General features: G+C 49.0%; 1 protein-coding gene across 1 annotated transcript; it reads right to left on the bottom strand.

Annotated features, from left to right (window-relative positions):
- Positions 1-824: 824 nt before the first annotated feature.
- PCDH12 (protocadherin 12) lies at positions 825-15,406 on the bottom strand. Its single transcript, XM_044225583.1, has 5 exons — positions 15,133-15,406; positions 11,398-14,675; positions 7,817-7,914; positions 5,732-5,883; positions 825-1,674 (listed from the first exon to the last, which is right to left on the bottom strand). Exons 2-5 carry the CDS (start codon positions 14,275-14,277, stop codon positions 1,205-1,207), a joined length of 3,600 nt encoding a protein of 1,199 aa, XP_044081518.1. The 5' UTR covers positions 14,278-14,675; positions 15,133-15,406; the 3' UTR covers positions 825-1,204.
- Positions 15,407-21,830: the final 6,424 nt, after the last annotated feature.

Here is a 21,830-nt window from a genome sequence, read left to right as displayed (position 1 = left end):
TATGCTTGGAAATGCAAAGCCGTTCCAGCCTGAGCAGCTTTAGAAATGTTCAAGTGTTTCATGAGGGGAACACAGACAAGTTCACTACTGGCAAAAGCTCACCTGTGGGGTCTTTTCCTTTCTTCTTCTTGGTTGGCAGTCTAGAATCAAGTTCAAGGGTATAGGTTTTGGTGTTGGTCAAGCCTCGTTTCAAGTCTTGGCTCTGCCTCTATTCTTTCTCTCTCTCTCTCTTTTTAAGATGTATTTATTTATTTTAGAGACAGAGAGTGAGAGAGTGTGCATGTGCTGGGGGAGGGACAGAGAGAGAGGGAAAGAAGCGACATCTTGCTGAGCAGGAGTAGCCTGACCTGGGCTTGATCTCATGACCCTGAAATCTTGACCTGAGCCAAAATCAAGAGTTAGACGCTTAACCAACTGACCCATTCAGGTGCCCCTCTGCCTCTACCCTTGATCTTGGGCAAGACCCTCTATTTCTCCAAACCTCCTGTCCTTGTCTGTGAAATGGGGATAACACCTCCCTCTCACGGTTGTTGGAAAATTAAATTAAATCCTAGTGTAAAGCCTGGGGCCTGCTTCACATAAACATTCTATAAATAGTCATGCTTTTCTTAGCCCTAATTTTGCAGCTGAGAAGCAGATTATTTGATAATGTAGCAATAGAGAAGTGGGGTCAAGGGTCCACGTGTTCATCACTGTGTACTGACCTCTGTACCCATATGCCCTAGTCGTGTCCAGGTCCAGCTTACCTTCTTGCCAGGGAACAGGGAACAAGGAACCCTCGCTCTGTTACCCTTCCCTCCCACTCTTGACAGGTGCACACAGGAGAATAAGCCAGCACTTTTCCTTTATTAGGAGGTCAGAGAGCTTCACCTGGTACCCCAGGATCCAGCCCCCACCCTCAAGTATATGATGAGGCCAGCTTTTCTTGCTTAGGACACTCCTTGGCATCTGTCCCACGGGGAGGACTGACCCTCCGTGCTCTACATGTGTTTTGCCTGCACTCATTTCAGCCACAAATGTCTTCATCCTCCAGAAAATTCACAGGCAGAGTCAGCCTCTAACAAGGGGCTGCTCTGATCAGCCATCCATTAGTTGTGGGGCCCTTGCCTCCTCTGTGGGGCACCATCAGTCACCCCAAAGTTCTTGGGCCACATCTGGACCTCGAGTTCAAAGATTCTAGAAAGCAGCTCATGTCCCAGCATCCTCAGGGCCTGGGCTCCCTGCTGTCCCCCAGGGCCCCTGGTTCCTGGATCCACAGGCCCCTGCTGCTGCTGCTGCTGCCAGTCCTGCCCCCGGCCCCCTTAGTTCCCCCCGGACCCCCCTGTTCCTCCATGCCCGAGGCCCCGCTGGTGGCCAGGTCCAGACTGAGGGTCCTCCCGCAGACAGACAGCCGCCGCAGCACCTCGGAGGCGGCCTCCATGGGCACACCGGAGCGCTGCTCCAGCAGCATTTCCAACAGCGAGCTCATCTCCGAGAGGAAGGTGCTGGCCAGCCGCGTGCCCGTCAGGCTCAGCTCCGGCCCCGGCGCCTTGCCGAACGTCTGGAAGGTCCTCGGCTCCTCCACCGCCGGAGTGTCCGGTGAGAACACGTTGTCGCGGTAGTTCGTGGTGAGGGGCAAAGAGAGCCTCGCCATCCAGGCCGGGTCGGGGGCGCTCAGGCGGTCCAGGGCCAGGCCTGTGCGGGGAGGAGGGGAGCCAGTGAGGGCCAGCCCGGGGCAGGGCCAGGCAGCCCAGGGCGGGGCTGAGGGCCGGGGCTCTGGACAAAGGAGGGAAGGGAAATGGCGGGGGACAGACAGGGAGCCCCGAGGGGGACGGGAAGGAAGAGGCCCTGACAGGGAAGCTTGTTGGGCAGGAAGGCTGCCAACTGAAGTACCCACAGGAGCTGAGTGGGGAGGAGGCAGGAGGAGGAAGGAGGCCTAGAATTAGAAATTGGCCCTTTTCTAAAGAATTTCCCGATCCTGCTGTATTTCAAGCTAGGTGTCTTCAGCCAGGCTTTTCACTCCCTCAGGCTGCGAGTAGCTGCGGATGGAGGGGACACCCCTTTTCTTAGGCAGGGGTGGAGTTCCTGGCTTGGTGCTGCCCTCTGTTTGTATTCATAGTAATAGTGACCATTTATTAAGTTCTTCCCCACCAAGCAATTTATGGAATCTTCTTATTTAACCTCCACATAAACCTTTGAAGGGAAGAGTGCTATTCCTTTTTATGGATGAGGAAACGAAGTTCCAAGAAGTTGAATCACCCATCCACTAGACAACCAAACCCAGATTTGACCCCATATCTGATGACTTCAAAGCTCCATATGCCTGTACTATCCTACCCACTCTCTGAGTAGCTTCCCCCCATTTCCCCCAGGGCACTGAGGGGGTGCACCTGTGGCCTCTGGGTTCCCCAGGCCTGCGAAGGTTTGTCCAGTCACCATGCCCTAAACTCCCCACCTTTGCTTCTTAGGCCGCAGGAAACAGGCTTATAGGCAGGCTGAGAAGGGGTTGTCTGCTAAGCACTGTCCCAGGAAAGGGAAGGGGAGCAGTGAGAAACTGTCCCCTAGATCCTTAATATCACCATCACACTTTTCCTTTTCCCATCTCTTCAACAAAATCGCTGTCTCAAAAAACTAGCCCTAGACCGGATGGTAGAGGCCAAGCCAAAGAAAGAAAGTCTGTATTATGGTTAAGAAACTGTGCCTTTAAAAAAAAAAAAAAAAAAAAAGCCCAACATACACTTGAGCATGTGTTTAATGTTTGCTTAAGGTGAGCTACTTTAGAATCTGTGCATATAATAAAAGACTAAAAGGAAGTATGTCAAATGTTAACTGGAATTACCCCTGGACAGAAGTGATTTATTTTCTTCTCATTTACCTACATTTTTCTACCTTAACCAAATGTTACTATTGTAATTTGGGAATGTTATTCCAAAATACAGCTAATGGCGGTTTATATTGATAAATGAGTCTCCATCATGCCTTGTCAGGGCGGAGTCTTGAAGGCTATGAGGCAGGGCAGGCGTCTTCCCACCTGGGAAGTCCCATGCCTGGGACTTAGTGAGCATTTCTTGAATGACTCAGTGAACATAAATATTAACCCTGGGCATTTGGGGAATGTAAACCTTAGTTCCCTGAGCCTCAGGGGTAATAAGGTTGAAACTCTTTTGGTTACAGAATCAGGCCTTTGTACCAGGGTCAGAGAGCTTATGAAGCTTGGAATTAGAAAATCGCTAGAGAGTGTGAGAATGGCTGAAAAGCAATGGGGAGTCCACCTGGAAGCAGGTGGGTGCTGGGCAGGCCTGGGCTTGATTTCTCATCTCTGCCATTTATGACCAGTGCGACCTTGGGAAAATTGCTTAACCTCTCTGAGCCTCCTTCGTCTCTCATAAAGTGATGAAATAGTAATACTCATCTTGTCAGGATTCCATGAGCATTCACTGAACTCATACAACCATTAAAATGTCCCCATCACATCATAAGATGGATGCATCCATGACCCCTGGTGTCAGCAAGCTCACCAAAAGCCCCTGGCAGTCCTGTCCTGTGAGCAGCACAGGTTTTTCTATCCCTGCTGCCCTCAGCATCCCCCAGCATCCTCCATGCCCTCTTTGCTGTAGAGAAGCAGGACCATGTGGCAGCTGAGCCCACAGGTTCCAGCCCAGAGCTGGCTGGAACAGATGTAATGTGAGCCATAGAGGTCATTTTCAATTTTCTAGGAGGCAGGTTAAAAAAGTAAAAAGAAAAGGTAAAATCAAATTGTAAAACATTTTTAAACTTAATATCGTTTTATCATGTCATGAATATTTTTTAAATTAATGAGATTTTTTACATTCTTAAGTCTTCAAAGTCTGAAAGTGTGTTTTATATGTTTATTACATCTTTTTAAAAAAATAGTAAGGTATACTTTTTTATGCTTTTTATTTTTATTAAGCAAACTCTATGCCCAACATGGGGCTTGAGGATGGATGATTTTTTTTTTTAAGATTTTATTTATTTATTTGACAGAGAGAGATCACAAGTAGGCAGAGAGGCAGGCAGAGAGAGAGAGAGAGGAGGGGAAGCACGCTCCCTGCTGAGCAGAGACCCCGATGTGAGACTCGATCCCAGGACCCTGGGATCACGACCTGAGCTGAAGGCAGAGGCTTTAACCCACTGAGCCACCCAGGCGCCCTGATGATTTTTTTTAATATATTTTTTTCTTTTTTAAGTAATCTCTATGCCCAATGTGCAGCTTGAACTCACAAACCTGAGATCAGGGGTTGCATGCTTTGCGCACTGAGCTGGGCAGGGCCCCCCATCTATCACATCTTGATTGTGACTGCCATTTTCGTATGTGGCTAGTGGCTACTGTATTGGACCTCATAGCTATAGAGTCTAGACAGTGCTGTCCTATAGAACTTTCTATATGTGTGCTGTCCAAAGCAATATCTGCTAACCATATGTGGCTAATGAGTGCTTGAAATGTGACTGGTATGACTGAGGAACTGAATTTTTCATTTGAATTCATTTTAATTAGATTTAATTTTACTTACTTTTAATTTAGAGCCATATAGCCAATGTTAGTAACCATTTTCTGCACAACCTTGGGAAAATTATTAAACAAACTTGCCCCTCGGTTTTGCCTTTATGAGATGGTGATAATGAATAATTCCTATCTTATCAGATTTTCTCATGAGGAACATAGAACAGGGACAAGCGCATAGAAAGCTCTCAATAAATGTTAGCTCTGTTTTTTTAACCAAGGAAAAGGAAGCCCCTGCCATGCTTTCAATGTGTTTGCAGCCAGATGGAGCACATAGGATACGTCCAGTTGAGAAATGGATTATTAAACTAAAGAAACAGAACACCGCACTGTAGGGATGGACAGAGTATGGTGTATAACCCAAAGGAGGCTCACCAGTGTCCAGTTAGCACATTCTTTTTTAATTTTTTAAATTTTATTTTAATATTTTATTTTACTTTTAAAAAAGATTTTATTTATTTGAGAGAGAAACAGAGAGACAGAGAGAGTTTGAGGAGGGGGGAGGGGCAGAGGGACAGGGGGATAGGGGGAAAGGCTTGATCCCAGGATCCTGAGATCATGACCTGAGCCAAAGTCAGATGCTTAACTGACTGAGCCACCCAGGTGCCCCAGCTAGCATATTCTTGAATTAAAGTCCATACTATGGACTTAACTGTCAAAATGAATTGTTTCTCTAGAAAATATTATTTTTATTTCAATTAGAAATGTTAACACATTAAAGAGTTAACTCAGTTCTCAGGATGGAAGGATATTTAAACCCACCAAAGAAACACAAATGGGTGGTTTAGGAAGTGGGGAGAGGTCTTCTGATGGCAGGCCGACCTAGACTGGTTCCCCATCAGTCCCTGATGAGCTAAGTGACTCTGGGCAGGCTGTGGTACTTCTCTTAGCCTCAGTTTGCTTATCTCTAAATTGGAGCTCATAACATCTACCTCCAAAGACTCTCTGGAAGCTTAACTGAGCTAATGTGTACAAGATACTTCCTAGTATCTGGTACACACCAAGAGCTCATTTACTATTCTTAGGATTTTTTAAATGGACAACCAAAGTAGAATCTGGTCTTTAAACAAATGAAGACTGTCTGAAGCGTTAGGGAAGGTAAAATTTTCCCGATATTCCTGCGCAGAAAGAGAATGTCTGTGTTCTTCTGTGGAGAAGGCTGATACCTAGACATGCTGGCGGGACCGTGAGTACAGAAGCAGGCTCAGGGCAATCCTGAGGAGTCCCTACCTGTGTGTGGGTCCAACAGGCTTGATAGCTCTTCTTCTAGCAGCTGTTTCACAGAAAGGTCCTCTTCAGGATCCAAGCACCCTTCCTCCTGGTCTGGTTCTGCCTGGCCACCAGCCCTGGCACCTGTGCCATCTGGGTCTGGGATTGTGCTCCTGTAAAGGAAGCCAGCCAGTTCACAAGGGAGGAAATTCACACACAGATTCATTCATTCCTGCTCATGAGCCTTCTTCTACTCATGCCAGCATTCATCCATCCACATAAGAAGGTGGATACACAGCCTGGCCTTCAGAGTCAGATCGACCTGGGTTACTTGGTCCCAGGCCTCCTGCCTACTTGGCCTCTGTTGCCTCATCCGTGAAATGGAGGTAATAAATAACACCCACCTCAAGGGGCAGGCAAAATGAGACAGTGTATGTAAAGAAAGTAGTACGGCCCCTTGTAAGCACTGAACAAATAGAAGAAACAATGAATGCATTGATATCATTATTCACCATCATCCCTCCCATTTCCTTCACATTGCCCAGCCCAGAGTAGGAGTGTAGTAACTCAGCTTGAGATAACGCAGTCATCTGTCCTTCCACCCATCCATCCACCTCCAACCATCCGAGTATGAGCTCCAGTGAGAGCAGAAATTTTTGTCTGTCTCGTTCCCTGGTCATCAGAGCTCAGAACAGGGCCTGGCACATAGTAGGTGCTTCATAAATATTTTGTGGACAAAGCGACTGAATGTTCCCTCTTTCCTATTTGAGGCCCAATCCCAGACCAGAATAGCAGGGCAGAAGAAGACGAAGCTGGGGTGAGGCCACAGAAGGCCACTGAGACTCTCCCTGACCCCTGTGGTCTCGAACCCGGCCCCTCCCTCCTACAGACCCTGCCTGCCCCCTGGAACAGGCCAGTTCCTGGGACTGCCTCAGTATGGGTAGCCAGGTCTGGCCCCACATTCCAGCAGGTGGGAGGGCTCCTTAAAGGGCTTTAAGGTCTGGGGTCCTTTCTGCTTTTTTTTCTGTGACTGTTTCTGCCGTCATGAAGGGATCAGTAGGGAGACAGCAAGTTTGCAACAAGTGTTTATAAAGCAATCACTCTGACTCAGGCCTTATGCTTTGCAAGGCAGAGGCACCTTATCCTTAAACTTTTCATATCTATAAAGGAGTTCTCTTGTTATCATTCCTATGTTGTGCATAAGAAAACTAAGACTTGGGAAAATTATGCACCTTGCCCAAGATCCCGCAAAAATTCAAATCCAGGCTGATGTGGCTATGGAGTATGTGCACTCACTGCTACTCTACTCTACCTCCCACCATATTTGCAAAAAGGAAGCTACGAGTTGTCAGGGCAAGAGCACCGAACCTGGAGTCAGTGAGGTCCCCTGAGCTGGTCTTAGCTTGGCCACTCACTGGCTATGTGACCATGAACAAAGTCACTTTGGGAGGAAAGGATTTTAGCATCAGTTGTATACCTTCTATGTGCCATGGGTTTAAAATACATTTGGCTATGGGTTTAAAATACATTTGCTCATCAAATCCTTACCCCGTCTTGGCAAGGATGTGTGATGATCTCCATTTTACAGGTAAGAAACTGAGGCCCCAAGGATTTACCTGGCTTCCTCAAGTTGAGCATAGCTGGGTTGTATCAAACTACTTAGAGCCCCAGTTTCTACATCTGTAACAAAAAGGAGTTAGATTTGATATCCTCTTGAGCTCTCTTTAATTCCAGGACTGCCCAAAAGAACACACCCACACACTCATGTCCTTAGCCAGGGAAACTTCATATTATGTTTAAGATTCAAGACAAAGAATGCTGAAACTTACACATTTAAAGCCCATAGCCTAGCACCTCTGCAATCAGGGGACAGATAGAGCCTCAGGGATGAAGTCATTTCCTTAGAGACTCTGGGTCCTGTAAAAACTATAAATACAGTTGCTCCGGGACCATGCTGCCTGGGATGGGGAGAAGGATGCTGTCCGCTGCTCTCCCAGGGGCCTGCTGTCTGGGATGTGCTCACCCTTCCTCAGATCACAGAGGCTCCAGGGGTGAAGGCAAGCCAGTGGGGGGCTTGAGAAGCCTGTGGGTCCATGTGTTGCTTACCTGCCGCCGCTGGGCTTGGCCAAGTACTTATTTCCCCGGTGGTTTGGTTTGGGCTGGAATTGGCCCTGATGCAGCAAGGACAGCAGCTGGGAGATTTGCTGCAAGACAGGAAAAATCTGTTGACTCCACACAATTCCGACCCAGCACACTTCCTTGCCGGATGTTTCCCTCAATGCCGGCGCTTTCTTTTTATAGTCTTTCCTCCAGCTTCAGATGTTTGTGTGATCAGATGGGGGATGGTGAATGGTGACGGAGGCAGGGAACTGTGCAGGCAAGATCCTTGCTTTGTCATGACACCGCAGGACCTGGGTGTCTGAGGGCGAGAAGAGGGACCCCCTGGGCCCACCCCTTCTTCTCATTCTGAGTAACGTGCTCCCGCTGGATTCTGTGGGATGGGGCTGAAAAGGGCATTTCCTGACCATAAACTCATTCTTAATTTGATAAGGATTATCTTAAGGAGTTATTTCCCCACCTTCAGCGGTACTCAAACACTCAGCCAGTTTTGGTAGGGCCAGATGCAAGGCTCTGCTGTGGAGAAAGCAGGCTATCATTCAATCATTCATTCAACAAGAGTGTGAATGAAAACAAGGCACTGCAGGCTGAAAGTCTGAAGAAGAGGGTGGAGGTTCAGGGAGGCTGTGGAATGGCTCCGGGGGCGGGGGTGGGGGGCTGGCCGAGATGTCAGGGCCAGACCCTGCAGGGCCTTCTGAAGGCGAAGGCAATACACCAAGTCTCGGGAGACTAAGTTCTAGTTCAAGGTCATTTCTAGTTTGTGTAATGTCAGGCAGGTTTTTAGACATACTCATACCTCAGTTTCCTCGTCTCTAAGTTGGAGCTGAAAATACCCATCCAGCCTTCTTCACAGGGCAGTCAGGATTAATTCACGCAGTGGTATGAGAATTTAAAATGCTCAGAGAAAATGCTGTTTCTCTTAGAAAGACTGCCTCTGGCTCTTGGACCTACCGGAAGCCAGTCTTCCCTGAATCTTCCCTGTCTTCTCTGAGAAGGCTGGCTCAGCCTCTCTGGGCAGCTCCAGCTAGAAAGTGCCAACCTCAGAGGACAGTTGGAAGAGAGCTGGGGCCCAGTTGCCTGCCTCAAGGCAGATCACATCTCCTGACCCAGGCCCCAAAGCCCTCCTAATGTACCTGCCACTCTTCCAAGCGTTAGCTGGTAGTTCAGGGACACTCCCTGAGTGCCATGGCCTGAATATAGCGCTGTCATTCAGGGTCTCTTCATAGTTAAGAGTGTAGACTCTGGAATCAGTCAGACTCAGATTCAAATCCTACATCTGCCCTGCCCCAATTCCCTCTGGATTTTTTTTTTTTTTTTTTGAGAAATTCCTTCAGCATTTTGAGCCTCAGTTTCCTCAGCAGTAAAAAGGGAATAATATCAAGGTCCATGTGGGTTGCAGTATAAGGATCAAAAGAGTGAAAGTATATCTCTCATTTATTTATTTTTTAAAACTTTTTTTTCTAAGTAATCTCTGTGCTCACTGTGGGGCTCGAACCCATGACCCCAAGATCAAGAGCCAGCCAGGAACCCATATGATTCATTTATTAATAGATCTTTTGACAAGCACTTAATAATTCTAGTATGGTATATAATCTCATTTAATTCTTTTTTTTAAAGATTTATTTATTTATTTGACAGACAGAGATCACAAGTAGGCAGAGAAGCAGGCAGAGAGAGAGGAGGAAGCAGGCTCCCCGCTGAGCAGAGAGCCCAATGTGGGGCTCGATCCCAGGACTCTGGGATCATGTCCTGAACCGAAGGCAGAGGCTTTAACCCACTGTGCCACCCAGGTGCCCCTTATTTAATTCTTATAATAACCCTAGGGAAAATATACTATCATACCCATTTTGCAGATGTGTAATATGAGGCTCAGAGGGGCTACACATTCAGTTAGTGGAAGGGCTAGAATTTAAACCCAGATCTGACTCACTGTGGCACTGTGCTGCTGGAAAGACATGAGCTTTAGGCAAGCTGCCTCTTAACCTCACACTGATCTCAGCAGGGCACCCTTCTTTCCATCACCCCAGTGGGTTTACCCCCAGTGCCTGCTCTCTGTTGTCTCTGTTCAACAGTAACCAGCACAGTGTTTGATTCAAAAAGCTCACTCAGTATCCATTTAAAGAATGAATGAATGAATGAATGAATGGCTCTGGGCAGCGTCTGGAGCTACAGAGGGCTCAGGGTAAGACTTCTAAGAGAGCCGTGGGGCTCTCCAGGTGGCTTCCTGGGGAGGATATGGGGGAAGGAAACTGTGTCCTTGCTCCACAGGAAACCTGAGTCGATTGCCTGGCCAAACACACATGTGTCTTGAGCGGGCAGCCTGGCACAGGGAAAATGTTTTCTTTTTAAACAAATTGTTTTAAATTTTATGTATTTATTTGACAGAGAAAGGCATAGCAAGAGAAGGAACACAAACAGGGGGAGTGGGGGAGGGAGAAACAGGTTCTCTGCTGAGCAAGGAGCCTGATGTGTGACTGGATCCCAGGATCCTGGGATCATGACCTGAGCCAAAGGCCGACACTTAATGACTGAGCCACCCAGGCATCCTTGGCACGGGGAAAATTATCTTAAGTGCAGAGGAACAGAGGTGGGTGTGAGATCGGGTACTGTCCCTGAAAAAGATTTCCCATTTTTGTCTAGTAAATCCCAGGTCACTAGCTATTTTGTCCTTTGTTATGCCATTTAATCCTCAACCCCTGGGAGGCAGACACAGGGTAAATTTGGCATCATAACTGCCATTTGAAGAAAATGAGGCTCTAATATTGGACAGACTTGCCCAAGGTTGACCAGCTACTGAGTGCCTATGCTGAAATGTAAACCCAGATCAGATTTCCAAGTTCTGAGACTTTTTTCCATTACCCCATGCCGTAGGCTTCACCATCACACTCTAGTCTCAGGCAAGTCGAATTCAATCCCTGAGCCCAGAGTCAATGATGCCTGTGCTGGCCAGCTTCATAGGAAAGCTGCCCAGATGAGAAGAGGGCAGGAGGAGATGAAGAGCTTTGCGGAAGTCATTGTAACCATTTGCTGAGTGCTGACTGTGTGCCAGACATTATTCCAGGCCTTAAGTGCACTCATTTCATCTTTAAGCAAATTTAGGAGATGGGTGCTATTAACATAGATATCTTCAACAGAGAAGCTTGAGTGACATTCCTGTAGTTCACAGCGAGGAAGAGGTGGAGTCAGGATTTGAACTCAGGCAGCCTTATCCCAAAGCTTGTATTCTCAAATGTGCCTTTTGCTGTGTGTCTACTTGTGCCAGGCACATTGAGTACTTGCTTTATAGGGATTTACTGATCAAATCCTCAGGACCACTCTGCAAGGCAGATGCTCTTACCATCATCTCTGTTTTATAGACAGAGAAACGAAGGCTCAGAGACAATAAGTTGCCCAGGATCACACAGCTAGATTTTGTTAACCCTAGAGCTGTGCCCTCACCCACTGCCGCCAATGTACCATAAAGTCCCTGAAGAGCCTAAGGAACGAGTGTGACAAACATAAGGGTAATGGGGGTGTCTGATGTGGTGGTCCCAGGGTGACCACAGAAAGAGCTGCCCACACCCGGGTACCTGAACAGGAGGAGAATCCATCGTGAGCTCCTCGACGGGGTTCCGCTCTGCAAAAGCAGCTACAGAGAGCCGGACCAGACTCCGCAGGATCTGACGGGGACCTGACTCTTTCTCAGGGGTCACTTTGCCGTGGAGATTCGGCTGCCGCCTCAGCGTTGCAGAGGAGGCCGGTGGACTCAGTGGGGCCTCCTCGCTGCCTGGGTCTCCTGGCAACCTCCCTGTGGGGCTGCCCGTAACCTTCGGGGGCCTTGAGCGTGGCTGTCCCATCACAGACTGGGGCTCAGGAAGGTTCAGGTTCTCCCGGGAGGCGTTCCTCTGCCTGGGATGGTTGAAAAGGAGGTTGACAGTATCTTGCAGCACCTCTCGGCTCTCAGCCTGTGCTCCCTGGTTGCCTTGGTTACGCAGGGTTCTGTACAGCGTTGGTGTGAGGTGAAAGGGGGCCTGCAGGCAGGGGTCCCAGCCCGCTTCCATCCTCCCTTCCTGACCTGCTTCCTTGTGGGGCTGCCCGACTTCGCCAGGCTCGTCTGGCTGGCCCCGGAGCACAGGCACAAGGTGGATATCTGTCTTCTGAATGTGTTTCTGGGGCCTCTTGGGCTGGTGGCGGTAGGTAGATTCAGCCTCCCGACAGTTGTAGGCCCTATTGTCCTTCTTCTCTGTCCTGCAGATGGACATGATCAGAGCCAAGATCAACCCAAAGATGGCCAACAGCACAACCAGGCAAATCACTGTCAGCACCGATGTGCTCAGGGTCCCAGGCTCCCGGGCCCGGTCCCTCAGGTGATCCACGCTGGTGACAAACAAGACCCTCAACAGGGCTTGGGTCTGCAAGGAGGGGCTGCCACGGTCTTCCACCACTATCTCCAGCTCCCACTCACTCCCAATGAGGCTGCTGGCATTGGTGATGTTGATGAACAGCTGGCCCAGGTGGGGACTGAGGACAAAGAGACGGGCTTCATTCCCACGCCTAATGCTATAGAGGAGCTCTCCATTTGCCCCCGAGTCTGCATCTCTTGCTACAATGGCAACCAAAAGGAATGGCCTGGAACTGGGGGTTGCCAGTGGCAGTGTGTCAGCCCCTGCTGGTCCCAAGGCATTAGGAGTTTCAACAGGCACCAGAAGGTGGCCTGTGGAGGCATTGACGAGCACTGAGAGGCTGGCTTTTCCATCACTGAGTATAGGGTGGATCACCTCTGGGGTATTATCATTGACATCCAAGAGGCTGACCCACACAGAGACGCTGGATGCAAGCTGGGGCTGGCCCTTGTCCTCTGCGATCACGCGGAACTCAAAACTGGTCATCTGTTCATAGTCTAGTGACCTCTGGGCAGTGACCTCTCCTGTGTCTGAGTCAATAGCTACCAAGTGAGAAACTGGGGAGTCCTGGATACGGTATGAGATTTGTCCATTTAGGCCCAAGTCTGCATCATGAGCCTTGACAGTAATGAGGTGAAGAGAAGGTAGGTTGTTCTCCCGAGTAGAGACCTCATACCTGCTCCTCTCAAACACAGGTGCGTTGTCATTGGCATCGCTGATCTGAATGCTGAGCTGTTTCTTGGCTGATAATGGCTGGAGTCCTTGGTCTTGAGCCAGCAGAGTGAGGGTATATTCGGGCCACTGCTCTCTGTCCAGTGTGGTGTTGGTTAATAGCATGTATGTATTGCCGTTAGTCCTTTTCAGCCTGAAATGGCCCAGTTCTTGGCTCAGCCAACAGTGGACCAAACCATTATTTCCTGAGTCCAAGTCATCTGCCATGACGAGAGCAATGAAACTATCCTTTGGAAGAGCCTCTGACACCAGAGATGGTTCAGATGCCCACGTGATGTGGATGCTTGGGGCATTGTCATTGACGTCCAGGACCTTGATGAGGACTTTGCAGTGGGCTGGGATGGGATTGGGACCTAGGTCCTTTGCCTGGATGTCCACCTCATAGGCAGGATTCTTTTCATAGTCTAGGTGTTGACGCAGAATTACCTGCCCCGTCTTTGCATCGATACTGAAGGTGTCCAAAACCTCTGGAGGCACATGTTTACTGAGGAAGAATTCCACCTCCCCATTGGGACCTTGGTCAGGGTCTGTGGCAGTCAAGTTTATGAGGAGAGTACCAGGAGCAGCATCTTCTTGGATTTCTAGTGCCAGGGAGCTCTCCGCGAACATAGGACTATTGTCATTGGAGTCCAGGACATTGACCTTGACCAAGCTGGTGCCTGACTTTGGGGGGCTCCCGCTGTCATAGGCAGTTAGCACCAGATCAAAAAACGAGTGGATTTCCCGGTCTAGCTCTTTCACCACTACGAGTTCTGCATGTTTGGTTTCATCTGGCCCCACGATGACATCCAGGGCAAAGTGCTCACTGGGAGACAGTGTGTATGAGTGCAAGGTGTTGGAGCCAGTATCTGGGTCCAGGGCTCTGTCCAGGGGGATCCGGGTGCGCAGAGAGGCACTCTCAGAGATTTCCAGCTCCTGCTCACCTTTGGGGAACTGTGGCTCGTGGTCATTGATGTCCAGCACCTGGATCTCCACATGGATCAGAGCCAAGTCCCCTGTGGCAAGCACGTCAAAGGAAACCAGGCAGGGGTCCTGCTGCCGGCAGAGCTGTTCTCGGTCCAGCCGGCTCCCCGTGCTAAGCAGGCCGTCCTCAGGGTCCACCTGGATGGGGAGTGCCTGAGACAGCTGCAGGACCTGGAAGGCAGTCTTCGTCTGCCCACGCCCCTCCTCCCAGCCCAGTTCCTGGGACAGCTTCCCTATCACCGTCCCAGATGGCACCTCTTCTGCCACTTGGTATTTCACAGTGAGAGTGGCCACTTCCTGACCATGCCCTGGAGGGAAAAAGTAGCCACCTGGCCCCCAAAGCCCCAGCAGAAGTGGCAGAAGTCGCATCATGCTTACCGCCAGAATGGGCTAGACTCAGAAACCACTGCAGTTCTTCAAAGGCTAGGCAAGTCCTCCACGCTTTCCCGAGGGGCCTGATTAGCCCCGTTCTCCTGCCCCCAGACCTGCTGTCACAGCCTCGTCCCATAATTAGATGATGATGGAAGTAGCAGGATTCCCAGGCAAGGCCATTTTCATCTGAAGAGATATCAGAGGTCCAAGCACTGACGAAGTGAAATTGCCAAGGGGCACCCTGCACAGGGGCACTCGCGGGTCCCCTTCAGTAAATGATGGGCAAGAGCCGGTCCAAGAGGGACTTGACCCAGTAAAGCAGGATGTGGGGATCCGACTTCCAAACAGTTGCTGGGCCGGGGAAATGGAGAAGCAGCTTTTTCCTATGGAAACCCCACCTACAGGAAAAGGGAGGGCTGTAAGTTTCAATGCCAATTAGAGAAAGAGGGCTTCCCGTGAAGCCCGAGGGGCCTGCGGTGGAGGAGGATGGGCTGCAGCTCCGGGACAGGGCAACAAGGTGCTATCCACGCAAGGCGGCCCCTGAGGGAAAGGGAGCCACTGTGTAGGCAAGTGGACAAAGAGCCTGAGACCCTGCCTACCCCAGTACCCCTCCTGGGTGTGTCATGCTCTTTTCCACTGCTCTCTTTGTTTCCTTCATATCCCCATGATTCCTCCCCCGTTCCAGTCTTCTCTCCACACTCATCTACCTCTAAGTCCTGACTCTTCCCTGATCATCCATTTTTGTCTCTTGGGAAGCAGCTATGATCAAGAGCGTGGCCATCGGAGCCAAACTGCTTAGGTTCAGATTCTGACTCTGCAATTTACCAGCTGGGTCGTGTGAGAAAAGTCACTTACCCTCTCTGGGCATCCTCCACTTCATCCTTAGAGTGTGGATGGGAATAAGCATAGTAACCCTCACAGCAGGAAATTGTGAGGACAAATGAAATGATGCATGAAGGGCTGGGTCCTGGCTCAGAGGACAGGCAATGACGTTTCGCGAGTGGTAGCGAGTGGTAGGTGTTTAGAATGGAATAGCTAGTCTCAGCTTGTGGCTCTGGCCCTTGCACTGGCCCCAGGGCTGTCCCTGCTCACACAGACCCACGAGGGTGCCTATGGCCTTGGCTCCTGAAGCCCTGGGATCTCTCTGACCTGACCGTGTGGCTTCCCTCCCCCTTCCCTTCCTGCTCTCCAGCCTGGAGGCCCATTGTTCTCTGCCTCTGGTCCAGCCTGAGTCCCTATCTGGGGGAATCCCCGGGCCTCCCGCTCCCCTTTCTTGGGAGGTTTTTATACTTGTCCCTCTCCCACGCCTTCCTCTCCTTATCCCTCCCTTCCCCTGATTCTTCTCTCCTCCCTGCTGTTTATGACTGATTCCCACCAACAATACTCCATCCCCATCACCACCACTTCTAGGGAGGTGGATGTTTTCAGATGTGCCCTCCCCTCATTTACCTCCTCACAGAGGTAAGGCCCAGGATCACCTGGGTGGCATTTGTGGTGGCTTGTGGCTTCTCATTTACCTCCTCACTTGCTGCACCGAGCACCCTCCTGGTCTTCTACCCTGCATCCTGCTGAGTCTAGAGGTTTGTAAAACATTAGAAATGTTGGGAATTGGGGGCGCCTGGGTGGCTCAGTGGGTTAAGCCGTTGCCTTCGGCTCTGGTCATGATCTCAGGGTCCTGGGATCGAGTCCCGCATCGGGCTCTCTGCTCAGCAGGGAGCCTGCTTCCTCCTCTCTCTCTCTGCCTGCCTCTCTGCCTACTTGTGATCTCTCTCTGTCAAATAAATAAATAAAATCTTTTAAAAAAAAAAAAGAAGTGTTGGGAATTCAAGGCCTGCTTCCTTTAGGTGGCTGTTTGCAACTGAGTCTTTGAGGCTGGAGGTGCCCATTGGGACACAGGGGACCTCCATCAGGGCCTGTTGGCTTGTAGGCCTGTGGCCATTAGGACAGGGGCCGCTGAGGGAGCTCCCAAGCCTCAGAGCCATCTGTGCCCATCTCTGCCCCCATCTTTTCTTTCCCACGCTCTGTCCTTTACTCCATGTTCCACTCCTTGAGGTTCCCTGTCCTTGTCACTTGTTGAACCACAGCAAGGGCCTGAATCCATGGGGCCATCTCCTATAGTGTGGCCCTACAGACAGAATACCCACAAGCTTGGAGACATTGCACAAGTCACTTAACTTCTCTGTGCCTCGGTTTCCTTCTCTGTAGAGTGTGGCTGTCCCCCTCCTCAGGAGATTATGGTAAGGATTCAGTGAGTTGATACCTATAAGGGCCTAGCAGAGGGCCTGGTCCAGAGAAAGCATCCATTCCATATTTCTGTAGCTTGTATTATTTTCCAGGTCTGATGCAAATGGTGAGGATGACCTTGCATTTGTCCCTTCACTGTTTTTTTTTTTTTTTAAATTTAAAATTGTATTTATTTATTTTACAGAGAGAACAAGCAAGGGGAACAGCAGGCAGAGGGAGAGGGAGAAACAGAGCCCCCTGCTGAGCAAGTAGTGATGCTCAAACCAGGACCCTGGGATCATGACCTTAGTCAAAGGCAGACATTTAATCGACTGAACCATCCAGGTGCCCCTGCCCCTTCGCTGTTTTCTCTGCCTGCATGGCCAAGGAAGCCCAATTTCCAGGGCTTCCTCAGCTTCAAAGGGAGCAAGCACAGGCCCCAGGCCCCTGTTGCTCAGAGATGGGCCCTGGGCTTTCTGCCCTTGGATGACAGCCTGCACGGCAGCCTCACTCTCTGGCCCTCACTTGTCCTATTGTATGCAGTGCACCTAGCAAGACAAGGTGCCCCACAAGTGGCTTGCAGTCTAAGGAGGGAGTGGGGAAAAGGAGGAAGGGGGCCCAGTAGCTCTGTGTTTGGGCTTGGTGGTCATGGGCGGCTCCTCACGGAGGGTATTGGGCCAAATCCTAAAGACAGAGAGGAGTTAGCCAGAGGAAGGTGAGTAAGCAAGGGAGAGGCAAAACAGGCAGAGGGAGCAGAGTAGACAAAGGCTGGAGGTGAGTGAGCTGACTCCTTACAGTATCTCCAGAGGTCTGTGTGGAGAGTGGGGAGGAAGAAGGTAGGCAGGGGAGGTCAGAATGGGCTGCCAGACCCTCCTGGAAGGCCTGGAGTCCCATGTTTAGGATTTGGACCTTGTCCTACGGACCATGGGGAGCTTTTAAATGGCCCCAAGAAGGAAGATGAAGACAATAGCTCTATGCCAGGCCTTGTCTCGAGTGCTTTACCTATACCCTCCTGCTCCTCCCTCATTGCCAGGCCATCAGGATAAGGGGTAGCTAACTTGCCCAAGATCACGCAGACTGGACCTCCATTCTGGGCTGCATTCTGGAAAATGGATTGGAAGAAAACAGAGGAGGGAGTGGGGAGGGCCGTTGGGAATAATGCAGGGGAGCTTTGGTACAGAAAACTCTGGTGCTGAGAATGTTTCCAGAATGCCATCTGGTGGCCAAAGGCAGAGAAAAAGGCCCAAAGGCAGAGAGGTGGGTACCTGGAGCTCACACATAGGCACAGCTCTAGACCTGTCCTGCATAGAACACACTGGAAGGAGCTTACATACGATGACAGTCACTTATCATGAGAAACCTAATGTGACCCACTGCCCACTAAAGGATTTATGGAACTCACGATTTTACCAGTGTTAACATTTATATTCTCGAAAGGACATTGTCCTATTTATGCTCTGTGTGTATGTGTTGCCTTCACTGTACCATGGTTGCAAAAAATGGACTCCCAGGTCACAAAATAAGAAAGTTTTTGTTTTGTTTTTAAAGATTTTATTTATTTCTTTGAGAGAAAGAAAGCACACAGGAGTGATGGGGAGGGGCAGAGGGAGAGAGCAAAGCCTACTTCCCACCTAGCAGGGAGCCTGACACGGGGCTCAATCCTAGGACCTTGGGATCATGACCTGAGCCAAAGGCAGATGCTTAACCAACTGAGCCACCCAGGCGCCCCGCAACAAAGTTTGATTCCGCAGACAGTTTTTATGGCTATGGTTTGTTTGTTTTATTCACATTGGGGGCAGAATCCCAAGCCAGCAAATAAGACTTTTTTAAGGTGATAATCTCTGGGAATGAGGTCCCGCTTAGTAATTTTCTCTCCTCCTTTCTGGCTTCAGGGATCAGCCACATGTCAAGGGGCAAATGGGGCTGTCACTGGAGTTTGCCTGGGAGCCTTTATCCCTCTGAGTTTTGAAAATAGATGTGAAGTTGCACAGGTCCCCTGAAATTGGTTTGGAAAAGCTAAGGATGCCTCCCTCAAGCCTGAAATATTTTTTTAAAGAGGGCAGGAATCAGGGCTGGTGTTTGGAAGTCTGGCTTGCCACCAACCTTGAGGTCATTCACACTTGGGCCCTTGGCTATGGGGCAGTGTTGGGTGATGAAGTGGGAGGTGTGGGGGTGGGTCAGGATTTTTTTTCAAAATGCCTGATGTTGGGGCACCTGGGTGGCTCAGTGGGCTAAAGCCTCTGCCTTCGGCTCCGGTCATGATCTCAGGGTCCTGGGATCGAGCCCCGCATCGGGCTCTCTGCTCAGCGGGGAGTCTGCTTCCCTTCCTCTCTCTCTGCCTGCCTCTCTACCTACTTGTGACCTCTGTCTGTCAAATAAATAAATAAATATTTTTTAAAAATGCCCGATGTCCTGAGGATCCTTGGGGGGTCAGACCAGCAAGGTGGGACTCTGACCCTTGGGGGACTCCCAGGTCCACTGGGTGAAGGCTAGGATCGTGCCTCACCCTATGAACATGTTGAATGGCTGGTGGCCCACCCTCGGGGCTCCTTGTGAATATGCCGAGCAGCTGTCACAGTCACTGTCACCAAGGCCGCTTGGTGAGGCTCGGACTCTTCCTCCTCCTTAGGATCGTTCCCATTGGGAGGGTGACAGAAACACCAAAGGTCAGCCTCTTTCTTTGAGCGAGACCTTGTTGAAATTGGAGCCAATGTGGCCAGGAATCTTGACTGGGAGACTCAGGTAGATGGGTCACCTGCTCTTGATGTGACACTTTGTGCTCTTTGTTGGGACAGATGACAGTTGTCTACTCCCACACAATAACACCTCTTTCTGGGCCCAGTGTAGGAAAAAAAAATGTACTTTGTAGGTAGATATCTGCCAAATAATAGAATCTTTCAAGAAATGAAAAGGCGTTGTGTCTTGGTTGTCTTGCATTAGAGTGGTAGCTCTCAAAAGGGGACAAATATCAGAATCACTTATCTGAATACCAAGGAAAAGGCGAGAAAATTCATACTCTTCCCCTTTCCACCCTGCTAAAGAGAATTTCATAACTGCCAGCTCCCTTCGAAAAGGCTTCCCTTTTCATTTGGGACAGAGTTGGGGAAGTTGGTTTGAAGTTTTTTTCTGGAAAGAGAGGCTTAATTGATCTACATAATAAAAGGAAAATAGGAGAGGGGGATTGATGAAGGCTGAGGGGACCATGGAGGGGGTTCATGAGAGAACAGGGTTGGGGGGCTGTGAAAGGAAGTAGTGTGAACATGAGGACTTGCCAATGAATTGTTGTGGACTATGGATCTCCTTCATGATTTTCAAGAAAAATGCAAGAGGAGACTCAGAATTTATTTTGTGCTTTAGTAACCATAACCAGACCCCATAAATTCTGAGTTAATAAAGGTTACCCATATGTTTTGTCTTTCTCTCCAACCTCGGAGGGAAAGTGGGCCACTTCTAGCATGTAGATTTTAATTCTGTATGCAGTCTGACACATGCCTCGTCTCCACCTCAATGTCATTGAGAACCACGGATTTAGAACTTCTTAGAACTACTAGCAACTTTGTAAGGGCCAAAACTCTACAGCCATCAGGATTTCTTACTGAGCACCCTTCTGGTCGCCCCTTCTCCCTCATGCCTGTGTCACTGTTCAGCGAAGGTCTGTCCATAGCCGGTTCTCCCCCCATGTTTCTACAGACTCTTCCTTTGGTTTTCCTTCCTTCTGACTCCCTGGGATGGGCATGTCCCCAGACACTGTCCTCAATCTTCTCTTCTCCATAGGGTTATTAGCCCAGAAATTGTTTGTCAGATTTAGCAAATAAAAATACAAGTGCCAGTTAAATTTGAATTTTAGGTAAACAATGACAATTTTTTTTAGTATATTTTTACCAGGCCATCCTACTCAGAAGTAATATATACTCTCAACACGAGTTTCTCTTCTGTTTTTCTGTTTTCTTTCCTCCTCTTCCTCCTTCCTCTCCTTCTCCTTCTTTTCCTCCTCCTCCTTTTCCTTCTTCTTTAGAATTTTGATTTACACTGTGAATTTGAAAATCTATCAGCGAACACAAAAATCAAACACATTGACTGGAAGCATCATCTGTACATGAATATTCAGAAGCTGACTGTGTTGATTGGCCTTGTTATATATTCAGCATTTCTGGGTGACTCCAGGATCGAACTGTTCTCACACTGACAGAACCACCCTTGGGGAAACCTGGCTCACACTCATTCATTAACTTATTTGGTCATCCAATCATTTATCTGGTGGAATTTAGCATGTTCTTCTTTATTTACAAGGTCTTTTTTTTTTTTTTTTTTTTTTTTGCAAGGGAAGTAGCTGAAGTTGACCCACATTTTCCTTTCCTCTCAACCATTGGTTTGGTTCTCTTTCTTCACATAGAATCTAATCAACCTAATTCTTGCCTTGCTTCAGAAAGGTTCTTGCAGGAAGGAAAATGAGTCTTCCCGTCATTACATAAATTCTCATGGGGCTTCCCTTTATAAGTTTATGACAGCCAGGAGTTGAGCCTGGAGCTCTGAGAGAAACAACCGCACACTGATTTATGATGGCAGCTGCTGCTAAATCTTACCCCTTTTCCTTCCTACAGAGCCGTGTTACCTTGGGGTTACAAAACTCTTTTCCCTGTTATTCAGGGGAATAATAATAAAATGCCAGGTTGCAAGTATAAACATGATCATTCTGTGCCTATTATTGTAAATCACATTTTACCTTGCATCAGAAGCACAGAAAACATTTTATGCTGTCAGCCATCTCAAGTCTCTTTAAGAATCTGTTTTTATATAACCCTGGGATGACCTGAGGTATTGTTGGAGCTGCCTTGACCAGGGAAGCTGGTCACACAGGTGATCCGTTTCTCCTTACACACCCAATTAATCATTTTCCTTAAGCAAAGCATTAACTTGATTTGAGCATAGCAATGGGGTTAAGGATGTGGGCTCAAGGCTGCAGTTGCTTGGGTCCAAAGCATTTGTGTGACAGTGAAAAGTCACTTCACTTCTCTGTCATCAGTTTCCTTAGTTTTATTTTTTAATTTTTTTTGAAAAGATTATATTTATTTGACAGAGAGAGACACAGCGAGGGCAGGAACACAAGCAGAGGGAAGGGGAGAAGGGGAAGCAGGCTTCCTGCCAAGCAGGGAGACTGATGCAGGGCTCAATCCCAGAACCCTGGGATCACGATCTGAGCTAAAGGCAGCCACCTAGGCTCCCCAGTTTCCTTAGTTTTAAAACAGGAATGATAATGATGCTGGTAATTATGTTTTCAAGTTCTGTAAAGTTTGGCGTAGTCAATACACAGCATTTAGAGCAAGGCCTGG

This window comes from Neovison vison, chromosome 1 (assembly GCF_020171115.1).
Source record: "Neovison vison isolate M4711 chromosome 1, ASM_NN_V1, whole genome shotgun sequence".
NCBI classification, from domain to species: Eukaryota; Metazoa; Chordata; class Mammalia; order Carnivora; family Mustelidae; genus Neogale; species Neogale vison.
This window is presented reverse-complemented; position numbering and strand designations above follow the sequence as displayed.